Consider the following 19,409-nt stretch of genomic DNA (forward strand, 5'->3'; position numbering starts at 1 on the left):
GGATAGGTTACTATACCAACTATGCCAAGAACATATGCTGTCAAGCGACAGCATTGCTATGGTCTATATCCGCCCCTAACCTTATAGTAACAAGATGATTCATCTACCAGTGACCGACAATTGTGTAAAGATAAAATGAAAATCCCGAAATTTTCCTTGCTTATGAACAATAACAAGCTAACATAAATAGTTTTGCAATGAAATTCATGATGACCACTAAAACAAATGATAGTCTTTGGAAAGAGGGTAAATTTTCCTATACTGTAATGACTTGTGGGCGACACTCGATTGTTCCGCAAGGACCGCAACATGGTCAGTGGATGCCATACTAGATGCTTCCACAGTAGCAGCATCATAGTATGATGACAATGTTTATGCCAGGACATGGACATCATGTCCCGCAACCACTCGCTATGACTGGTGGAGCACTACCGGATAGTGCTTACCCGGATGCTCAACTAGCGGTTTCGCCTACTCCTTTGATGGGAACGGTGTCAGATACGCAGGCAATTGGTCGTAAAAGGCATGCTTCTGGTGATGTGGTTGAGAGGATGGTTGAAAGGAGGCAGAAACGGATGATTAAGAATCGGGAATCTGCTGCACGTTCACGACCTAGGAAACAGGTTGGATTTTGGCTTCCTGTTTCGTTTATTGTTCTGCATGCATTTAAATTTGATATTCTGACATTTCGTTTTGTGATCCGTTTGGTATTTTGTATTGTGAAATTTTCATTTTAGTTCGTTATGCTCATAATGAATTTGTGGTTGTGATGGACAGGCATATACCCATGAGTTGAAAAACAAAGTTTTACGGCTAGAAGCGGAGATCGAGAGGCTACAAAGGATGAGGGTATGTTCATGTTGCTTTCGTCTGAATCCATTATTAGTTATATTCATGGCTGTGAAATTTGCATTTTAGAAAGCCCTAGTTTCAAGTTGATGAAGCTTCTGCTCTGCAAATAGTGCTACTCAATTTTTTTTCTATTTTTGGTGGGGGAAGTTGGCCCAATGTCACATGTTTCTAATTTTCTCGCAAATCGCAAAAAGCAAATTGTGGTCGCTTTTGGGCTATTTTTGGGCTATTTTGAGCGAATTGCGCATTCAAAATGCGAATCAATTAGCGAATTATGTAACATTGGTTGTGCCATTTATGGGTTAGTTGGGTATCCTGTGTGCCTATTCAACATGTATATCTTTAGCAGAGTCCCCTTTTATTTGGAATCTAGCTGTTGTGTTTGTGTATCTATTTAAATGAAGTTCTACACCTCACATCTCTAGCTGATGTTGTTTTATCAAACGAAAATTAGCTTTTGGTTTTATGGCAAGTTATTGAAATCTCGTTTCGTGGTCTTTTTGAACAGTTTCCTTGGTAGAGCATAAGCTAGTCGTGTTCTTTTGGCATAGTATAAAGCCGTTCTGAGGACTTATTTTGCGTACAAGTCTTGGTTATGCCTTCTCTCGTCTCTCATCTCTTGTCTCTCGTCTTTCCTTTTGCTATGAATTTTTACGCGTAGTTAGGCTTGATTTATTTTGTTTTATGTAGCCGACCTCTTATAGTTGGGATCAAGGGTTTAGCATTGTTGTTGCTGACCCTTGTTACATAACAATTGTCAACAGCCATTGGTAGATTTGAGAGAGAATAAAGATGTAGTATCGAATATCAATACTATTACATCTAAAAAAATTACATACAGTATAACATTTGATAGAGTATATAACATATTCTAGAGCTACGATTATCAGCTTATTCTTAAGTTTATGGTTAAAGCCCATAGGATATGCTATATATTCTATCACTCCTTGCCTCCTTTAAGTTAATGGTTGAAGCCTGCAAATCATACATTCTATTAACTTTATTGTATAATAGCATAAGGCAATTTGATTGTGAACATGTCATTTGTCTTTTTTTTATTGGACGCTATTAATGGAATTTGACTGATTGACATTTATTTTTGGATTTACCATATTTGCGAATTTGTATTTTTAGAAAAATTTATACATTAATGGATGCAATAAATTATAATTATTCAAATAACACTATCATACAATACAATACTATAAAGATGTTGGAAAATTCCAAGTGGCATTCTCTAAAGAGACATGACTAAAAATGGTAATGAATAAATTGAAACATATAGCAACAATACGAAAATAAATATAGTAAAAATTTTGACTTAATCTTTTGTATTAATATGAAAAATAAGATCAAAAGATTATGCACAAATATGTTGATGACTTAATTGGCTCTAACTTTTGAGAGAATATTATAATATAAAGATTATCATAAGTTCATTTTATTTGATTATTATTTAATACAAAAATGGTTAATTGAGTAATTAAAATGATAATCTGAATTAATAAAAGGAATCAATCATCAACTCAAAAAATATATATATCAATCACAAAGTAATAATTCCTATATGTTTGAATTTATGATTAATTTGATATAAGAATTAAAGAAGTTGGGAGATTTTTTCTTTATTTTTATAATTTAACTAATAATTTAAAATCAAAAATATGTACGACACTTATGATATAACGGGTCCGTCCAATTAGAGAAAGTCTCTTAAAGAGATCATCTAAGAGACCATCTCTCACAAGGATTTGTGATAAAATTAATGTGAAAGAAGTATCTCATTAACAATATCAATTAGAAAAAAAAAGCTGACACACATCATTTGCGGAGCCTAATTAGGCAACTATGACATAAATTATTTTAATGCACATTTTTTAGTTAAATGAATACTAAATTGAATTAATTTTCATCATAATGAATTTATATGGAAAGTTCAAATACATACTTAATTATGTGCTTATTTAATTACCTTTTGTTTTTTGAAATATGCTTAGTTAATAACTTAAATCATTTATCATTTAATAATTCTGCTTTAATAAAAGTAACATATTTGTGTATTACATGTGTACTTAAACAAAAATTAGTTATTAAAATATAAAGTTTTGTGCATAGATTAGACGATATATAAATTCATGTTGTTAAAACTTAAAAGCTTTTGCTTCAAACATTCGAAAAAAGGATTTAGACATTATTGCTTAAATATGTTCGTGTGGTGTTTGTAAATGACAATACAATAATTTTTATTTTTTTTAAGTCATTTACAATGTGATACATTAAAAATTTGTACAATTTATAACTTTTCAATTGAATTTATATTAATCAAAAGATTAATATATCCGTACATTATACGGGCACATATACTAGTATGTTATAAACTCCATCGCTATCATTTCATTGATGCATTTAACAAGTTACAAAGGATATGCAGCTTCCTTTCCTTCTATGGATCAGTTGGAAGCTTGAAATTAAATTTAATCTAGTTTTTTGGCATTTATGATTCGTTTGTCGTGACTAGAGGTGTTCAATGGGCCTTACCCCCATTTTGAGCCCTTATTCGGCGGTTTTTAGGAGGGACTTATAAGGGCCGGGCCAAAAATGGACCGGGCCGAAAACGGGCTCTATTTTTATTATTAAATTGGAACGGGTTGTAAAAGGGCTTAAAATGGATTGAAAACGAGCCTTTGTAAATTAAAATGGGCTTTGAAAATCTCTCTTTTTTCCCTTTGCGTCAAAAACTAATCTTCACTCATTTCCTTTGAGAAAACGGGCTCTAGCAATAATCTGAAATTTTATGCTATATATTCTGATTATCTTTTTATAGTAATGAGCTTTTTATGTTGTGTTTGAAATTTTATGCCATATATTCTGATTATCTTTTTACAATATTGCTGAATATAGAATTCTGTAAGTACCCAAGTAAATTATAAAATGGGTTGGGCCGGATTTTAAAGCCCGATCCATTTTCAGCCCGTTTTTATTTTGCAAGACCTGGCCCGGTCCGGCCCATGTTTGTTTGAGCCCGGACCGGCCCGTATCCAGCCTTTTGAACACCTCTAGTCGTGGCTCGTATACCATTACATGTTTAAGTATGATATTTGTGATCCAACAAACCGCACGAGGCACGATTATAGTTTGATCCTTCATGCTCGTTTTTTTGTCAGGAGGCGGAGAAGGTGTTGCCAAGTGTTCCCCCTCCTCAGCCCAAGTTCAAGCTTAGACGAACAAGTTCAGCGCCTCTCTAGGATTTGCTGACGAGCAGTTGTTCGGTGCAAATGCAAAATCGAGGATCAAATTTGTACGAAGTTTTTAGTGTTTACAACTCGTGTTTCTCTCTCCCTCTCCCTTTTTCTCCATAAATCTGTCACAGTTCCTTCACTTGCCTTGGAGGGCTGAACAATGTTTGGTCTAAACTGTAAACCAAACCGTAATTTGAGTATTTGGTCTTGTCTACGGTCTAAATGATCTGGTCTGGTTTTTTTCAAAAAAAATTACGGTTTACAGTCTGGTCCCGGTTTTTTAATTTTTCAGACCAGACCAGACCGTAAACCGTACTTTGACCAAAAACCATAATTTTTTTTATAAAAAACGGGTTTCTACCTAGATATTTTGAGATATTATTATTTTTATATAGTAATATATACTTGAATAATGTTGATGCAATTAACTAATTACAAATTATATTTATTTAGTGTTTGTAAGTGCGAAATATATTCATTGAACAAATATTAATTTGGAAAAAAATATAAAAATAAAAAACCGTAAACCAGACCATACCAAACCGTTGTAGAACAGTTTGGTCCGTTCCGGTCTGACAATTTAAATGGTCCGGTCCGGTCTGAAAATTTTCCAGACCGAAATTTTTAGTTTGGTCTGATTTTAGTGTCAGATCAGACAAAATCGGACCGTGTGCACCCTTACTTGGAACTGCTTCTGATTTTCTTAGTGTCTTTTTTTTTCTTCTATTTTTTTAGAACATTCCTTTGTGAGTATCCTATGTACATTCTTAAACACCAACTTACCTTCAGAAAAATTGCAAAAAAAAGAAGGAAAAACATCGCAGATCGATCTTTATGAAACGTTTCTCAAGAACATTTATTTGGGAAAGAGATAGTTCGTATGGGAACGTAGTTTGAACATACAATCGTGAACAGATTTTGTGATGATGGAGTTGATTACTTTATTTTGATTGCGGTAAACTTAAAAATTTTTGGATACGGCAATTCAACTTTGTCCCAAATTACTTGCTACGTACAGTTGTATGCTATTGTTTTAGAAATGGCTAAATACTAAATACTCCCTTCATACTTTTTGTTTTTCGTGTTTACTTTTTATATAGTTTTCAAAGCAAATTTTAAACCTCAATATTTCTAAATACAGATAATAAAAAATTATAAAAAATATATATTAAAACGAGTCTAACGAGATCTCACATGGATATATTTTATCTTTTAAATATGTTTCAAAAATATTAATCAAATTTCTCACTATTAAAGGTGGAATATTCCAAATGGGAAGAACATTACAGAATAAACAGAGTACTAAAGATGGAACATTTCATATGAGAAGAACGTTAATCAAATTTCTCACTTCTAAAGGTGAAATATATATGACCAAACCCACCAATCGACTATTTGTCAACTAAAAAGAACCCTCGTCTAAGAGCATCAATAATGATGATCTAATTGGAGGTCATATGACTCAACTAGAGGAAAATTAATATTAATAATGATCTAATATTGGGTGGGTTGGGGAAAAGGTTGGCCAAATGGGTCATCAAGTGACTGGTTCACGTGAACGATCACCTATTTTTTTTAAAAAAATTCGCCACGTGTCGCTTGCTGATTAGGCGAAGAAAACTGGCTGCCTGCTGCCACTGACACGCGTGTGCTCCTGTTGCCACTCGCCGCGTTGTGATTGGCTGGAAAAAAATACCCGTTTTTTGTAATTAACGACTATTTTCGTATTTAATTAATTTTTTTTTAAAAAAATAAATTATACCAACAGTCATTTTTTCGAGATCTATAAAATGAGACCCATATTAATATTTTTTGACATAATTTTATATTTACATATTTTCTTCTTAATTTCCTACTTTTTTTGTTAAAAAATACCAAAATAATCATTTCAAAAATCCCAAAAAATATTATTAATGTCTACATTTATATTTATTAAAAAATAATCTTTATTTGAATTTAACGAATTTTCCTTAATTATTATTAATGTCTGCATTTATATTTATTAAAAAAATATTAGTTTTATTACCCTTCTCTCTTTCTCCCACTCCCTCCTCCCCCACTGTGAGCAAGAGCAGCCGACAGCCACCCTACAAGCAGCCACCAGCACAGCTGCGCCTCTTTTCCTCCTCCACAAGTAGCAGGCGCAGCAACCAACTTTGCTCCACCACCTAGCAGCAGCAGCCGCTGCTTTGTGCACCCCCAAACAGCAGCTGTGAGCAGCCGGCACCCTCACCACCATCAGCTGCCGCCCACGTGACCAACAGCCACCAGCAGCAGGGGCTGCAATCTTCCCCGCCAGCAAGCAGTCGGTTCTGGACCTCCTTCCAGCCGGTTCTGAGCTCTTCCACCATCTCCACAAGCTTCATTCTCCTCTTCACTTTTCTTACTAGTCTTAGCTTGGTGAGCCATCTCCTCTTCCCCTATTTGATTCCTCCTTGTTCCAATTGAAAATATAAAGTTTATGAGGAAAGTGTTGAACTTTATATGATTGTTATTGAATCTTGTTATGGGTGAGAATTGGATTGACGATTTGAATGTACTTATGAATTAGGTTTTAGAAATATGAATGAAAAGTGTTGAGCTTTGTATTATTTTCATTGAATCTTTTTGTGGGTAAGAGGGTGTTTGATGAATTCAACATATTTATGACTTAGAGTTTGAAGTATGAATGACAATAACATATTTATGACTTAGAGTTTGAAGTATGAATGAAAATAATGGTTGTGTGCTATTTTGATGGTGTCTTAGTACATGAGCAACTTTAATTGTGTTGAATGTGGGAGTTTTGTTAGGCATGATAGTCTTAATTGGCCTTGTTGAAATAAATGAAATTATTAATGTTGATTACAAGTACTCTCGTTAGGTTATCGAAGCTATAATTAAATGACATTAGTAAGGCTATGAACATAGTGTCAACTTATTGAGAATTATTAAAGTCACTTGTTATGATGTCTTGATTTTAGTTCTTTCTAACCTTGGAGAAAATAATAAATGATATTGCGATTTGATAACCTTAAGACTCGTCCTTGTCGTCATATTAGCACTATATCTATTAAGATGATGTGAATCGTTATAACTCAAAGATTAGTTGGTGTAATAAAACAGTTGACATAATCATTTTATTCTTTGTCGATGGAAAAACTTGTATTATTGTTGAATTGACGATTATGCTTGGTGTTGAATGAGATGTGTGCGTGCTAGAAGTAATTGAAAACTTATCGTGAAGAGATGATAGTGGTTACTTTGGCTTTTAGCTGGTATGACAAAGTAGTTAAAGGAACTTATTAGCTCTATTCATAACTTATATAGGTGCCCACTTCATAAGAGGAAAGTAGAACCTTAGTTGGGTGATTTTTGTAACTTTTGGTCGTGCAGTGACGCTTGCAGGTACGTACACGCAGTAATTAATTATCATATTCATTATTTCAAAGTATTATCAATATTTCATGATTATATGCATCGTATTAGAATTATAGAGCGCTAGAAAGTAAACTATACTAGCGTAGAGTCATAATAGTGATATAGGCAAGTAGAATGAAAGCATTAGGAGACTATGAGAACAGATAGAGAACGCACCATGGTTGTGTGCAGTATTGAAGTGATTTCCTACTTATGGAGCCTTGATTTATGATTGGTTGGCGTGACTCAACTGGATTATGTCCGGTTGATTTAATAGTCCCCTAGGTGAGGTTCGACGGGACCACCGTAAGGGGGGTATGAGCATGCTTGGGTCATTGGGCGCCGGGAGGCCGATAACGCCCCTTGACCGATGTGATACCATGCGGGCCTTGCAAACCCCAATATGGTAGCCTCTTCACTGGTTTAGTACCCCAGTGTGTTAGTTTTTTTCCCGAAGGTAGGACCCGAGAGGGTCAGCTGGAGGGGGCTTGAGCTCATACTTTGCCATTGGACGCCGGGAGGCCGATAACGTCCTTGGCCGTGTCACTATGCCATGAATAGAGAAAGGATCCACTACCCTTGAATACACTTAGAGAGATTAGTAGTTTGAAAGAGAAATTATGAGTAAATATAGGTGTTAGACAGATGAGTAGACTTGTTGTCGCCATACTATATCGCTGTCTATAGTTTTGTTCAATGACTCTAATTATTATAAGTTCATTAATTACTGACGTGTACGTGTTTGTGTTTATGTTTGATTGTTGATGACTTTCTATGATTGTCCTGCTATGACACATTGGTCTTTGGTCTAATGTCGAGCAGCAGGAGGATTATAGACAGGCGTAGTAGGTATTGGAGCTTCTTTTGCATTGCATTGCATTGGGGGAGAGTGATGAGGGCGAAGCATAACTTGTGTCATGCCGCTATCTTTCGATTTTTGTAACTCTTGTTATCTTTCGTAAACTTTAGTTGTATACGTTTTGTTATGAGGCTTTGTGTCCTCCCCTGTATAATTGTATTTCCGCTGCGTAGTTTATAACTTTGTATGGTTTTAAGGAGTCAAGTCATTTTAAAACGCAAGCGTTGACACTGGAACCACGATCCATACTGGGCATGTTAATTTGAGAAGCCGGCGACGAATCATTCCGCCGTGACCTAGTATTGATAGGCCGTTGATGCCTTTACTTTATTAGATTCTAAATAACTTTTGTTTTTCTACAAAGGCGCACAGTTTTAGGGCAGATGCTGTCGAAATTTCCACTCACCTTTTTAAAGTTAATATTTAAACATTTATCCAAATTCTTTTCCTTTTTTCTTTTATGTAACACCCGAATTTCCTCCCGTCTTTTACGGTATTGGTTTCGTTAAGGGGGTCGGAAATTCAGGGGTGTTACACTGTCATTCATTGTTTTGTGGTTCACACAATCTTAATAAACAGGTTTTCATTGAAAGTCGAAAGTCCGAAGTGTTTGTTTCTTATCTAATACATCTTTTATGGAACTAGAACAGCTCTTGGGGAGCTTTTGCTCTTGTTTTCTACCCTAATCTTCTACTGTAGTGAAATTACAAGGTTTCATTTTTGCAGATTATATATTAAACAAAGAGAGTTGTTTTGAAATTGCTTAAAGCATCCAAGATGTCATCTATAAGGAATGCAATCCCTAAAAGGACGTATAAGGAGCGATCTCAACCGTGAGTCTTCACACCCCTGTTTATTAGCTCGGCTTTAAATCCTTCTTCATTTTCAATTTATATTTTCTCTGTGTTCATGTCAGGGCTTCAAGGAAAAAGTTTGGGTTCCTTGAAAAGCACAAGGATTATGTTATTCGTGCTAGGGAATACCACAAAAAGGAGGAGACATTACGGGTAATTATTTCGTTGCTAGTTCTTTTATTGCTAGAACCTTTAAGGTTTTTATTTCATTGGCTGTGTTGGATGTTGTCTCTTGATTGATCTCACTCATCTCGATTCCAAATTGGGATTTGCAGATACTCAAAGAGAAGGCTGCTAATAGGAACCCTGATGAATTCTATTTTGGCATGATCAGAACCAAAACAATTAATGGAGTACATAGACCTGAGTAGGTTTATGGTTTTTGTTGCTTATGTTCTTTGTATGTTGTCTAATGCTACTTATAAGCTCATTATTTTGTTTCTGTATGACCTTAGGAGCGAGGCAAACAAATATACACCAGAAGAACTTTCATTGATGAAGACACAAGACATTGGATATGTGCTTCAGAAACTACAAATTGAAAAGAAGGTAATCTCTTCTAGTGTATAATTCTTGATGGTTTTTAATTATGCTGAGAAAGAGATAAAACTTTCTGTTTCTTTTGTATATGTTGTTGATATTATGTTCCTTGTGTTTACAGAAAGTTGAAAAGCTTAAAGCTACGCTACACAATTTAGATAATCAGCCATCAAACAGACACATTTACTTTGCAGAAGACAGGTTTGTGATTGAATCATTTGGTTTTGGGGGAGTAGCTGAGCAGGAACTATTTTTTTCTTCATGTAGATTGTCAGAACTGTTTCCTTTTCAATTCTACTTCTGGTTCAATACTTGTGAATGAATGTCTTCTATGCCTTTTCTGCTTCCCTGCACTATTTGTCTAAAGCAAGTGCTAATTTTAGAACCTGATTGATCTATCTGTAAACCTTTACCTAACAAGGAAGAGGCGAATGAATTACTATCAAAGTCCCCACAGAACAAAGAGCCTAACACATTAGGATCTATACCTGTCGCTATCAAGAGGTAAAGTTTCATTATTTTTTTGTTCACAAATTCTTATATGAGATGGTCTCACCGTGAAACATGCCTTATACATGGGTTACTATTTATCAATCGATATTGACATATTGTTTTTCAATTTGTACTTCATATATATGAAAAAACATTGTCAAATGGCATTTGTTTGATTCGTCTCAATGCATTATATGAATTTTTATAATTTTTAATTATGCGCTACTAAAGATATTAAAGGTCAAAATAGTACATTGGATTGTTAATTCCAATTAGAGGAAGTATATGCATACTTTTGTTTTATATGATAATAAAAAATTAGCTTTAATGTATATCTAATGCTCAATGCCCTATGTATCAACTAAATTAAGATAAGGGGAATATCTTGAATGATTGAATGACTTATAGTGATTTAGCCTCTATCCAAAGACATGTAGCTTAGATATCTGTTCAGCTCAACTTGCTGTTGTTAATCAAATTCAGACATAAACAGTCTTATCCTCTTAATTTAATGGTGAGAATCGGTGTTGATGCTAGAATCAGATGTTAAGTTGGTGCTTTTTGATTCAGCCTCTGTAGATGGTTCAAGCTCAAAAATTCAATTGATACTTGTATGCATTAATTTGTGGTACAATGTCAAAGCACGAATACATCAGAATTCAGAACTTGTCTAGAATACATCTCGCGAAAATGAGTAAGATAAATTCACTAAGGAATTTGCCTCACTTTCCCGTCGATTCAATAAGTGAAGATAGTGTTACATTACATGCATTCAGAATGTTCTCTGTCCTAACACAGTTGATCACAGTCTATTCATCGCTTACGTTCTGCTCGCCACTTGTATACTGGCTTTGATGTGGGGCAAACAATCTCATCTTCCCGTAACTTGTGTTTCCTACCCTTCTTCTGTATCAATATACAAACAAATCTTATATCTAGTATATAACTATCAACTATAGTATACGGCTATGTCTGTTAAATTAGGAAGGGGTTCAGAAATTAGCAAGAAAAGTACCATTATGCAAAGTTAAGAGACAGTATGGAATCTATAATGTCGGTCATTCTCTAGGAGTTTAATTAGTACCTGTAGCTCTTTCTTCAAGGTCATCTCTGCATGGACTCTCTCCAAATCTTCAACTCTTTTCATTCTAGCCTCGAGCTCCTTGTAGGAAGCATTCATCTTTCTGTCCATAACAAATTCAATATGAATACGCATAAAAATAAATGAGATATTTTTAACATCAGTTTTTTTGCAAAAAAGAAACGATGAATATAACCAGAAATGCATCTAAGCTCGAACATTGTACCACAAATTAATGCATACAAGTATCAATTGAATTTTTGAGCTTGAACCATCTACAGAGGCTGAATCAAAAAGCACCAACTTAACATCTGATTCTAGCATCAACACCGATTCTCACCATTAAATTAAGAGGATAAGACTGTTTATGTCTGAATTTGATTAACAACAGCAAGTTGAGCTGAACAGATATCTAAGCTACATGTCTTTGGATAGAGGCTAAATCACTATAAGTCATTCAATCATTCAAGATATTCCCCTTATCTTAATTTAGTTGATACATAGGGCATTGAGCATTAGATATACATTAAAGCTAATTTTTTATTATCATATAAAACAAAAGTATGCATATACTTCCTCTAATTGGAATTAACAATCCAATGTACTATTTTGACCTTTAATATCTTTAGTAGCGCATAATTAAAAATTATAAAAATTCATATAATGCATTGAGACGAATTAAACAAAATACCATTTGACAATGTTATTTCATATATATGAAGTACAAAAAGTAAAACAATATTAATACTGATTGAAAAATAGTAGTTACTATGCAAGAGATTCTAAATATGCATTAAGACGAATCAATCAAAATGCCATTTGCCATATTTTTTCATATATACAAAGCATAAGAAAAAAACAAGATATTCTTAAAGACTCGTATAAAAAAAATAATAATGGACCTTTACCTCTTGATCCCCTTAGGTATAGGTCCTAATGTGTTGAGCTCTTTGTTCCGTGAGAACTTCGATTGTAATTCATTCGCCTCTTCCCTGATAGATAAAGGTTTCAAGATAGATGAATCAAATTCCAAAATTAGCACTTGGTTTTGACAGTAGTGCAAAGAAGCAGAAAAGGCATAAAAGACATTCAATTCACAAGTATTGAACCAGAAGTAGAATTGAAAAGGAAACAGTTCTGACAATCTACATGAAGAAAAAAATAGTTCCTGCTCAGCTACTCCCCCAAAACCAAATGATTCAATCACAAACCTGTCTTCTGCAAAGTAAATGTGTCTGTTTGATGGCTGATTATCTAAATTGTGTAGCGTAGCTTTAAGCTTTTCAACTTTCTGTAAACACAAGGAACATAATATCAACAACATATACAAAAGAAACAGAAAGTTTTATCTCTTTCTCAGCATAATTAAAAACCATCAAGAATTATACACTAGAAGAGATTACCTTCTTTTCAATTTGTAGTTTCTGAAGCACATATCCAATGTCTTGTGTCTTCATCAATGAAAGTTCTTCTGGTGTATATTTGTTTGCCTCGCTCCTAAGGTCATACAGAAACAAAATAATGAGCTTATAAGTAGCATTAGACAACATACAAAGAACATAAGCAACAAAAACCATAAACCTACTCAGGTCTATGTACTCCATTAATTGTTTTGGTTCTGATCATGCCAAAATAGAATTCATCAGGGTTCCTATTAGCAGCCTTCTCTTTGAGTATCTGCAAATCCCAATTTGGAATCGAGATGAGTGAGATCAATCAAGAGACAACATCCAACACAGCCAATGAAATAAAAACCTTAAAGGTTCTAGCAATAAAAGAACTAGCAACGAAATAATTACCCGTAATGTCTCCTCCTTTTTGTGGTATTCCCTAGCACGAATAACATAATCCTTGTGCTTTTCAAGGAACCCAAACTTTTTCCTTGAAGCCCTGACATGAACACAGAGAAAATATAAATTGAAAATGAAGAAGGATTTAAAGCCGAGCTAATAAACAGGGGTGTGAAGACTCACGGTTGAGATCGCTCCTTATACGTCCTTTTAGGGATTGCATTCCTTATAGATGACATCTTGGATGCTTTAAGCAATTTCAAAACAACTCTCTTTGTTTAATATATAATCTGCAAAAATGAAACCTTGTAATTTCACTACAGTAGAAGATTAGGGTAGAAAACAAGAGCAAAAGCTCCCCAAGAGCTGTTCTAGTTCCATAAAAGATGTATTAGATAAGAAACAAACACTTCGGACTTTCGACTTTCAATGAAAACCTGTTTATTAAGATTGTGTGAACCACAAAACAATGAATGACAGTGTAACACCCCTGAATTTCCGACCCCCTTAACGAAACCAATACCGTAAAAGACGGGAGGAAATTCGGGTGTTACATAAAAGAAAAAAGGAAAAGAATTTGGATAAATGTTTAAATATTAACTTTAAAAAGGTGAGTGGAAATTTCGACAGCATCTGCCCTAAAACTGTGCGCCTTTGTAGAAAAACAAAAGTTATTTAGAATCTAATAAAGTAAAGGCATCAACGGCCTATCAATACTAGGTCACGGCGGAATGATTCGTCGCCGGCTTCTCAAATTAACATGCCCAGTATGGATCGTGGTTCCAGTGTCAACGCTTGCGTTTTAAAATGACTTGACTCCTTAAAACCATACAAAGTTATAAACTACGCAGCGGAAATACAATTATACAGGGGAGGACACAAAGCCTCATAACAAAACGTATACAACTAAAGTTTACGAAAGATAACAAGAGTTACAAAAATCGAAAGATAGCGGCATGACACAAGTTATGCTTCGCCCTCATCACTCTCCCCCAATGCAATGCAATGCAAAAGAAGCTCCAATACCTACTACGCCTGTCTATAATCCTCCTGCTGCTCGACATTAGACCAAAGACCAATGTGTCATAGCAGGACAATCATAGAAAGTCATCAACAATCAAACATAAACACAAACACGTACACGTCAGTAATTAATGAACTTATAATAATTAGAGTCATTGAACAAAACTATAGACAGCGATATAGTATGGCGACAACAAGTCTACTCATCTGTCTAACACCTATATTTACTCATAATTTCTCTTTCAAACTACTAATCTCTCTAAGTGTATTCAAGGGTAGTGGATCCTTTCTCTATTCATGGCATAGTGACACGGCCAAGGACGTTATCGGCCTCCCGGCGTCCAATGGCAAAGTATGAGCTCAAGCCCCCTCCAGCTGACCCTCTCGGGTCCTACCTTCGGGAAAAAAACTAACACACTGGGGTACTAAACCAGTGAAGAGGCTACCATATTGGGGTTTGCAAGGCCCGCATGGTATCACATCGGTCAAGGGGCGTTATCGGCCTCCCGGCGCCCAATGACCCAAGCATGCTCATACCCCCCTTACGGTGGTCCCGTCGAACCTCACCTAGGGGACTATTAAATCAACCGGACATAATCCAGTTGAGTCACGCCAACCAATCATAAATCAAGGCTCCATAAGTAGGAAATCACTTCAATACTGCACACAACCATGGTGCGTTCTCTATCTGTTCTCATAGTCTCCTAATGCTTTCATTCTACTTGCCTATATCACTATTATGACTCTACGCTAGTATAGTTTACTTTCTAGCGCTCTATAATTCTAATACGATGCATATAATCATGAAATATTGATAATACTTTGAAATAATGAATATGATAATTAATTACTGCGTGTACGTACCTGCAAGCGTCACTGCACGACCAAAAGTTACAAAAATCACCCAACTAAGGTTCTACTTTCCTCTTATGAAGTGGGCACCTATATAAGTTATGAATAGAGCTAATAAGTTCCTTTAACTACTTTGTCATACCAGCTAAAAGCCAAAGTAACCACTATCATCTCTTCACGATAAGTTTTCAATTACTTCTAGCACGCACACATCTCATTCAACACCAAGCATAATCGTCAATTCAACAATAATACAAGTTTTTCCATCGACAAAGAATAAAATGATTATGTCAACTGTTTTATTACACCAACTAATCTTTGAGTTATAACGATTCACATCATCTTAATAGATATAGTGCTAATATGACGACAAGGACGAGTCTTAAGGTTATCAAATCGCAATATCATTTATTATTTTCTCCAAGGTTAGAAAGAACTAAAATCAAGACATCATAACAAGTGACTTTAATAATTCTCAATAAGTTGACACTATGTTCATAGCCTTACTAATGTCATTTAATTATAGATTCGATAACCTAACGAGAGTACTTGTAATCAACATTAATAATTTCATTTATTTCAACAAGGCCAATTAAGACTATCATGCCTAACAAAACTCCCACATTCAACACAATTAAAGTTGCTCATGTACTAAGACACCATCAAAATAGCACACAACCATTATTTTCATTCATACTTCAAACTCTAAGTCATAAATATGTTATTTTCATTCATACTTCAAACTCTAAGTCATAAATATGTTGAATTCATCAAACACCCTCTTACCCACAAAAAGATTCAATGAAAATAATACAAAGCTCAACACTTTTCATTCATATTTCTAAAACCTAATTCATAAGTACATTCAAATCGTCAATCCAATTCTCACCCATAACAAGATTCAATAACAATCATATAAAGTTCAACACTTTCCTCATAAACTTTATATTTTCAATTGGAACAAGGAGGAATCAAATAGGGGAAGAGGAGATGGCTCACCAAGCTAAGACTAGTAAGGAAAGTGAAGAGGAGAATGAAGCTTGTGGAGATGGTGGAAGAGCTCAGAACCGGCTGGAAGGAGGTCCAGAACCGACTGCTTGCTGGCGGGGAAGATTGCAGCCCCTGCTGCTGGTGGCTGTTGGTCACGTGGGCGGCAGCTGATGGTGGTGAGGGTGCCGGCTGCTCACAGCTGCTGTTTGGGGGTGCACAAAGCAGCGGCTGCTGCTGCTAGGTGGTGGAGCAAAGTTGGTTGCTGCGCCTGCTACTTGTGGAGGAGGAAAAGAGGCGCAGCTGTGCTGGTGGCTGCTTGTAGGGTGGCTGCCGGCTGCTCTTGCTCACAGTGGGGGAGGAGGGAGTGGGAGAAAGAGAGAAGGGGAATAACGGAAGGTGAATGACGGCTGGTTTGAAGCATTTAGGGTTTCGTGGGTTTTTATACTTGTCATTACTATTATTATTATTATTATTATTATTTATTTATTTATTTTTATCTCGATTTGTTTTTCTTGCGAGACCCAATTAAGAGATTCACCTTCGTGGGCTCACACATTTTAATAAAATAATTATTTTGATTCGAACCTCTTTATTTAGAAATCGTAATTGTATTTTTAATATATATAAGTTAACGTTTAAATCCGTATGTGAAAGAATTTTATTAAACCAATTCAAAAATAATTAAATATAATTGTAAAATCTTTAAAGACTATTAAAATATTAAATAATTACGTCATTAAAATCTCAGGGTGTTACAGACAGGGTTGATTAACTATTATATAACAAATAACATATGATAAAAAAATTTCACCTTATAGTAACAAGATGATTCATCTACCAGTGACCGACAATTGTGTAAAGATAAAATGACAATCCCGAAATTTTCCTTGCTTATGAACAATAACAAGCTAACATAAATAGTTTTGCAATGAAATTCATGATGACCACTAAAACAAATGATAGTCTTTGCCATAGGCGGATCCAGGAATCAAAAGCATGGGTAGCACCATTCATGATTCACCAACGTGTTGAAATAAATTACGGCCGACACTTTTGTTTATAAAATGAGCATCCCAAAAACATTTCATTGCTCCAAATTACAAGTTACAAATTACAATGAGATTAAAATTCTAACATAGTGAAATACAAGATAACAAAATATAAAACTACAATTGTTCTCTTCGAGTTCTCATATTTTGATATTCTCTCCTAATAATGTCTTGATCATTGACATGGAATTTAGGCAATCTTTTTCTTTCCTAACAATAATGTCTTGATCATTGACATGGAATTCAGACAATCTTTTTCTTTTTACCAGGGTCTTGTGGAAGATTCATAACATCAACTTCATTTAATCTCTCTAAATTCATAGGGGAAGTTGTTTCAGTTTCATGCTCTTCATTTTGAGGTGGATTAGTCGATGAAGAAGGAATATTATTCGATTGTACTGTACTTTGTTGGGTTGGAAGGGAACTTGGATTAGAATTATTCTCACTTTTTGCTCTCGCGTTTGGTAAAATAAACTAGCAATACTAATTTCTTTTAATCTCTTCATAGTCTTGCAAATTTCTGTCCACAATTCCACATCAAATAAATCAAAATTTATACATTTACTATAATTCAAGATTCAAACAAAAAAAACCAATGTCCACAAATCCATAAACCCTAAATCAATCAGAAATGTTCAACAAACACCATTACACCAACACAAAAAGTATATTACTATAGTCTCTAATTCACTAGATATGCACATAAGAGTAGAAGACAAAACTAAAAAAGCCAAAACATTCATAAAAAGAACAAGCCCAGAAACGCTAAATCATGGCTAAACAAATTAACACAAATAAAGTTTTCAAATCCATACAACAAATCAACAATCATCATCAATCCAGAAATCCTAAATTAATGGCTAAACAAATTCACAATTGCTAAACCCTAAAATAACCATTAAAAGAACAATTGAACAAATCTACAAAAAAAAACTAAAGATTTTAATTTTTAAGTAATAAAATACTAAATTAATTTAATGAGGGATAAACTTACAATATCCAAGAGGCCAAGAATGGTGGACGCCTGGACGGCAGTGTACACAGACCACAGTCCGCAGAGTACACAGACCACTGACCACAACCGGCTGCCAGCAAACGAAACCTAGGTGCGGTGGCGGACTGGCGGTGGCGCGGGCTGCCGGCAAAAAAAAAAAGGAATCAGGGCTATTGAGAATGTGGAAGGATTGAGGCTCTAAGATTCAATTTGAAAATGGGGAAGAAAGGAATTAGGGAAGGAGAGAGAAAGGGGAGGATATGGTAATGGGTTTTCTGTTTTCACTTGCACGCATTTCTTCACTTTCACAGGAAGCCAGCTGTAAGTCAGAAATATTCATTTTTTAAAAAACAAATATTAATTTTTTTTTTAAAGTATGGGTAGCCTAGGCTACCCTTTGTTACCACATAGGTCCGCCTATGATCTTTACAAAGAGGGTAAATTTTCTTATACTGTAATGACTTTTTCGATACAAAACGACGTAACAAATTTCTCATCTCCTCTTCTCCTCCCCTTATAGTAAATACCCTCACATCCATATCCCTACACCCTAGAATTCACTTTATTATGGCAATGAAAAAGGAAAATGAGTAAATTCAATTCAATACAATTGCTTTCATAGAGTAATGTTCTACTACTGTGACTTCAATAAGAAGAATTATCAATAAATTAGACCCCATTCAAAACTTCTCTTTCTGCTAAATTGAAAAACCCTAATCTGCAAAAGTATACCCAAAACTCTATGACTCAAATTTTGTTTCCATTGGCGCTATAGTCTCAATTCATCAATTATCAATTCCACAATGGAATAATTAAAAAATTGCAGAAATTGAGCAAATTAATAGATGAAATTAGATTCAACACAACACAAAATTTAAGCTTAATTATAAAAAAAAATCACATAAATTAACTAACCTTAATAGAAGTAGAGAGCCGCGAACAGACAGTAGGTTGGTTTTGACGAAGGGTTTCAACTTTCAACAACTCAGAACGAAAATGCTTCTCCCAAATTAGAAGAGAAACCCTAGATTGATGGGAGTTAATTGTTTATCTCTTTCAGGGTTTGGGGGAAGAACAGAAAAAATGAGCAAGGAAGAAAGTGCGGCGCTTAAATATGAATTATCGACTTTTTCTTTCTTATTATTGCTTTAACTAAGTTTCAATATTCAGGCACTGGGCAACTGAGCCAACAAATATTTTCAAATAAAATTTTTGGTTGGTGGGTATCCTATTTAATTTATGGGAAATTTTATGGGGTAACATCGAACTTTCATGCTAGTGATAGCACTTTTGTAAGATTTTTCTACATGGTAGCATTCAGTTTATGCCGTATCTAACTGTCGTAGTATTTTCCGTTAAATTCTTGTCAATTTCCGTTTTATTTACCATTTTGAC

At 34.8% G+C, this 19,409-nt stretch overlaps 3 protein-coding genes across 6 annotated transcripts; 2 read left to right on the forward strand and 1 right to left on the reverse strand.

Moving 5' to 3' along the window:
* The first annotated feature begins 182 nt into the window (after positions 1 to 182).
* On the forward strand, positions 183 to 4,507 carry LOC130826057 (ABSCISIC ACID-INSENSITIVE 5-like protein 2). Its single transcript, XM_057691562.1, has 3 exons — positions 183 to 623; positions 778 to 849; positions 4,017 to 4,507. Exons 1-3 carry the CDS (start codon positions 360 to 362, stop codon positions 4,095 to 4,097), a joined length of 417 nt encoding a protein of 138 aa, XP_057547545.1. The 5' UTR covers positions 183 to 359; the 3' UTR covers positions 4,098 to 4,507.
* Positions 4,508 to 8,929: 4,422 nt separating this feature from the next.
* Positions 8,930 to 19,195, reverse strand: LOC130826055 (probable U3 small nucleolar RNA-associated protein 11). Of its 4 annotated transcripts, XM_057691558.1 has the most exons (12): positions 18,930 to 19,195; positions 18,015 to 18,333; positions 15,981 to 17,540; positions 14,994 to 15,071; positions 13,290 to 13,396; positions 13,116 to 13,206; positions 12,902 to 12,993; positions 12,720 to 12,813; positions 12,528 to 12,607; positions 12,225 to 12,308; positions 11,320 to 11,419; positions 10,825 to 11,141 (listed from the first exon to the last, which is right to left on the reverse strand). In XM_057691558.1, the coding sequence occupies exons 5-12, from the start codon at positions 13,343 to 13,345 to the stop codon at positions 11,049 to 11,051; spliced, it is 690 nt and encodes a 229-aa protein (XP_057547541.1). In that variant the 5' UTR covers positions 13,346 to 13,396; positions 14,994 to 15,071; positions 15,981 to 17,540; positions 18,015 to 18,333; positions 18,930 to 19,195; the 3' UTR covers positions 10,825 to 11,048. The 4 variants fall into 4 exon arrangements, with proteins under 4 accessions (XP_057547542.1, XP_057547541.1, XP_057547539.1 ...); XM_057691556.1 differs by lacking the exon at positions 15,981 to 17,540; XM_057691559.1 differs by lacking the exons at positions 10,825 to 11,141; positions 11,320 to 11,419; positions 15,981 to 17,540 and adding an exon at positions 8,930 to 10,104.
* LOC130826056 (probable U3 small nucleolar RNA-associated protein 11) lies at positions 9,076 to 10,679 on the forward strand. Its single transcript, XM_057691561.1, has 5 exons — positions 9,076 to 9,182; positions 9,266 to 9,356; positions 9,479 to 9,570; positions 9,659 to 9,752; positions 9,865 to 10,679. The coding sequence occupies exons 1-5, from the start codon at positions 9,127 to 9,129 to the stop codon at positions 10,063 to 10,065; spliced, it is 534 nt and encodes a 177-aa protein (XP_057547544.1). The 5' UTR covers positions 9,076 to 9,126; the 3' UTR covers positions 10,066 to 10,679.
* Positions 19,196 to 19,409: the final 214 nt, after the last annotated feature.

This window comes from Amaranthus tricolor, chromosome 10, assembly GCF_026212465.1.
Source record: "Amaranthus tricolor cultivar Red isolate AtriRed21 chromosome 10, ASM2621246v1, whole genome shotgun sequence".
Classification (NCBI taxonomy): Eukaryota; Viridiplantae; Streptophyta; class Magnoliopsida; order Caryophyllales; family Amaranthaceae; genus Amaranthus; species Amaranthus tricolor.

Excerpts from the sequence above, each read along its gene's own strand:
- LOC130826057 (XM_057691562.1), top strand. The coding sequence starts at position 360 with ATGATGACAATGTTTATGCCAGGACATGGACATCATGTCCCGCAACCA. Across the intron at positions 624-777 it reads GTTCACGACCTAGGAAACAG|GCATATACCCATGAGTTGAA; the intron begins GTTGGATTTTGG and ends TGTGATGGACAG. Across the intron at positions 850-4,016 it reads AGAGGCTACAAAGGATGAGG|GAGGCGGAGAAGGTGTTGCC; the intron begins GTATGTTCATGT and ends TTTTTTTGTCAG.
- LOC130826056 (XM_057691561.1), top strand. The coding sequence starts at position 9,127 with ATGTCATCTATAAGGAATGCAATCCCTAAAAGGACGTATAAGGAGCGA. Across the intron at positions 9,357-9,478 it reads AAAAGGAGGAGACATTACGG|ATACTCAAAGAGAAGGCTGC; the intron begins GTAATTATTTCG and ends TGGGATTTGCAG. Across the intron at positions 9,753-9,864 it reads AACTACAAATTGAAAAGAAG|AAAGTTGAAAAGCTTAAAGC; the intron begins GTAATCTCTTCT and ends TTGTGTTTACAG.
- LOC130826055 (XM_057691557.1), bottom strand. The coding sequence starts at position 13,345 with ATGTCATCTATAAGGAATGCAATCCCTAAAAGGACGTATAAGGAGCGA. Across the intron at positions 13,207-13,289 it reads TATAAGGAGCGATCTCAACC|GGCTTCAAGGAAAAAGTTTG; the intron begins GTGAGTCTTCAC and ends TGTTCATGTCAG. Across the intron at positions 12,994-13,115 it reads AAAAGGAGGAGACATTACGG|ATACTCAAAGAGAAGGCTGC; the intron begins GTAATTATTTCG and ends TGGGATTTGCAG.